The sequence below is a fragment of the Rhagoletis zephyria genome, unplaced genomic scaffold, assembly GCF_001687245.7.
Source record: "Rhagoletis zephyria isolate East Lansing unplaced genomic scaffold, Rhagoletis_zephyria_1.1 Rzeph_scaffold_30081, whole genome shotgun sequence".
NCBI classification, from domain to species: domain Eukaryota; kingdom Metazoa; phylum Arthropoda; class Insecta; order Diptera; family Tephritidae; genus Rhagoletis; species Rhagoletis zephyria.
Window position 1 is genome coordinate 1 of NW_016187137.1, and position 2,642 is coordinate 2,642.

General features: G+C 37.1%; 1 protein-coding gene across 1 annotated transcript; it reads right to left on the bottom strand.

Annotated features, from left to right (window-relative positions):
- Window positions 1–1,555: 1,555 nt before the first annotated feature.
- On the bottom strand, window positions 1,556–2,264 carry LOC108383016 (prothoracicotropic hormone-like). Its single transcript, XM_017639388.1, has one exon. The coding sequence runs from the start codon at window positions 1,856–1,858 to the stop codon at window positions 1,568–1,570; it is 291 nt and encodes a 96-aa protein (XP_017494877.1). The 5' UTR covers window positions 1,859–2,264; the 3' UTR covers window positions 1,556–1,567.
- Window positions 2,265–2,642: the final 378 nt, after the last annotated feature.

Here is a 2,642-nt window from a genome sequence, read left to right on the forward strand (position 1 = left end):
ATTGTTTACTTATATACGGCCAACACCACCTTGTTAAATACGCCTTGCCTTGGCTTATTCCAAACGTTCAGAATGAATAAAGAAATGCAGCCTCTATTTTTTGGCATAATAGTACCTTAAAAGAGAGTCTACCTGAGTTGTTAATCACACCTTGTATAATACACCTTGACCGAAACTACCTGTTCAATGTGCCTTGTATCATCTGATAAGAAATTTAATTCCCTTCAATTTGATATACATACATATCGNAATACACCTTGACCGAAACTACCTGTTCAATGTGCCTTGTATCATCTGATAAGAAATTTAATTCCCTTCAATTTGATATACATACATATCGTCGCCTGGGTAAAAGATTATCGTATGTTAATTTCGGTAGGTTGTGGGAAATCGCGATTGAAGTTTGGAATGCAGTTTCTCAAAAACGCGAGGATAGATTTTCTCCAGTCTCTGAAAATGTTACTAGTTAAAAAAATTCTTAAATTATTTAATTTTTAATTTTAATTTCCCACAACCTACCGAAATTAACATACGACAATCTTTTACCCAGGCGACGATTTGTATTCTTATGGACGCTCAAACATATCTGTCAAAACTTGTCGTTCACATGCGAATGCTTTGCGTACGCACACAGTTGAGTGTGAGCTTGAAAAAAAGGCATTATGCATTTTAAATTATTTTTCTATAATTCTGAAAGATATTTTAATTCTCTATCTTTTGATGTATCAACTATTGCAAAAAGTTAAGTAATAACGAAGATGTTGGTCAAAATAAAAAGCTCACGCTCACGCTCACATTGAACTGTATAGCAGGCTTAATAAGTAGGGGCAATACCGAAATCGAGGAGTCAACGAGGACAAGACGAAGTATCCCTGTCATCACACAGTCAGAGCGCATTCGCGCCATGGCACTCACGTCACTGTTGACAGTCATAGGGCTGGTTTCTCCAACTCAACTTAACTTAGTTTAGCCACTTTTCGGACTTAGTCAAAAGTTAGCCTACGTTTTACACAGCTTATTCTTGATTAAGTCAAGAAAATAGGCTTAACTAAGTTAAGTTGAGTTGGAGAAACCAGCCCATAATTTCGGGAAAGAAGAGAAATTTGTTTACTTGGGAACCAGCAGAATCGACGCAGAATCACTCTTGCCAATAAGTGCTTATTTTGACTATGTAGGCAATTTAGGAGTAAAGTCCCCCCTCGAGGTACAAAAGGAAACGACTGTCATGATTTGTTGAGCTCGGCCAAAAACGCTTAGGCGGTAACAACGCCAAATAAAAAGAAGAAACCCCATAAATCTACGGTTTCGTGGATAGGTGTTTGCTTCAATTTTGTACTTAAAAAAATTGAAAAATATCTGTAGAATAAAGAACAATTTTTAATCATATTGTTAGTGTTTTTTACACATTTGCATTGCAGTTCCTTCGTATTTACACTAATCTAACATCAAAAAATATATGTACATATGTGGGTAGGTACTTGAATATGTGTTTATAATTAACGGTTAATCTGTAAACGATTTATTCCATGTCAGTTCTGTGTTTTCTATATGGTCGCCAAATTCATATTTAATATGAACAAAAACAACCAGCCGCAACTGCAACAGTTTTGAATTTCCAATCTTGTCTGAGTTCATCGGGTAACCATGCCAGTGCCGGGTCATTTTGTGCCTGATCTAAGAGAGTTCGAGGTGTGAGTACTTTCACTTTATATTCCAATGGCTTGCAGTAGGATCCACGCCAACACTTCTGCGGATATTCATTTGGCGATTGATTGCTTTGACAAACGGCATTCATTAAATAACGTGGATAGTGCTGTTGACCCAAGTCAACTAAGTCGATCTGAAAGAATATGTTCATTGTATTTTAAGTATTAATATTTACATATACTACACTTATTTTATTGTGGAACTACACCCAGAAAAAATTCAGTTAAAAATATTTCTCTCAACATATGATTTGGAAACTATAACCATATAATGTGACTACAACCAAATCATGTGTCGAGAGAAATGTATTTAGCTGATTTTTTCTGGGTATATCTGAACCGAATTACGAAATTACGTCTGAGAAAACGTTTGTTCGAAGAAACATATTTCTGCTGCTAGGTGACGTTGAGATGTAAAAAGTCGATCCCAGCACCATCGAACGAGGAAGGCAAAATATATTGATCTCCTCCTGATATCGATGCTCGTTTCCTAACAAATCCTGAACCTCGTAAATCTACCGTCCTCGACCCAATGGACTGCCCTTTTTCCTCTGGTGAACTACCGTAGATATACCGCTTGATCGATTAACTCTTTTAAGTCCTTTAAGTCTCCGGTATATGTTATGGACATTGAGAAACCGGCCCTAAGTCATAATTTAGGAGCGGTTAAAAATTCATCAGCTGCTCTATACTGCTGTAAAACCACCATGGAAAAGAGGTGGGCTCTCAGTTTAAATGTTATTTGCTATCTGCGTTAAACTGTATTTTAGCCAGTAACATATTTTGGATGAAGTCATTGTCAGGAAGAGTTCACTGTAAAAGTCGACCTAAGTTAAAAGTTGGGTCGGGGCGCTTTATACTTCAAGAAGCGGTTTGGAGCGCTTCCAGGCTGGCTATGTTTGGATCCCTTTCTAAGGGAATGGATAAACTGCATGA

Excerpts from the sequence above, each read along its gene's own strand:
- LOC108383016 (XM_017639388.1), bottom strand. The coding sequence starts at position 1,858 with ATGAACATATTCTTTCAGATCGACTTAGTTGACTTGGGTCAACAGCAC.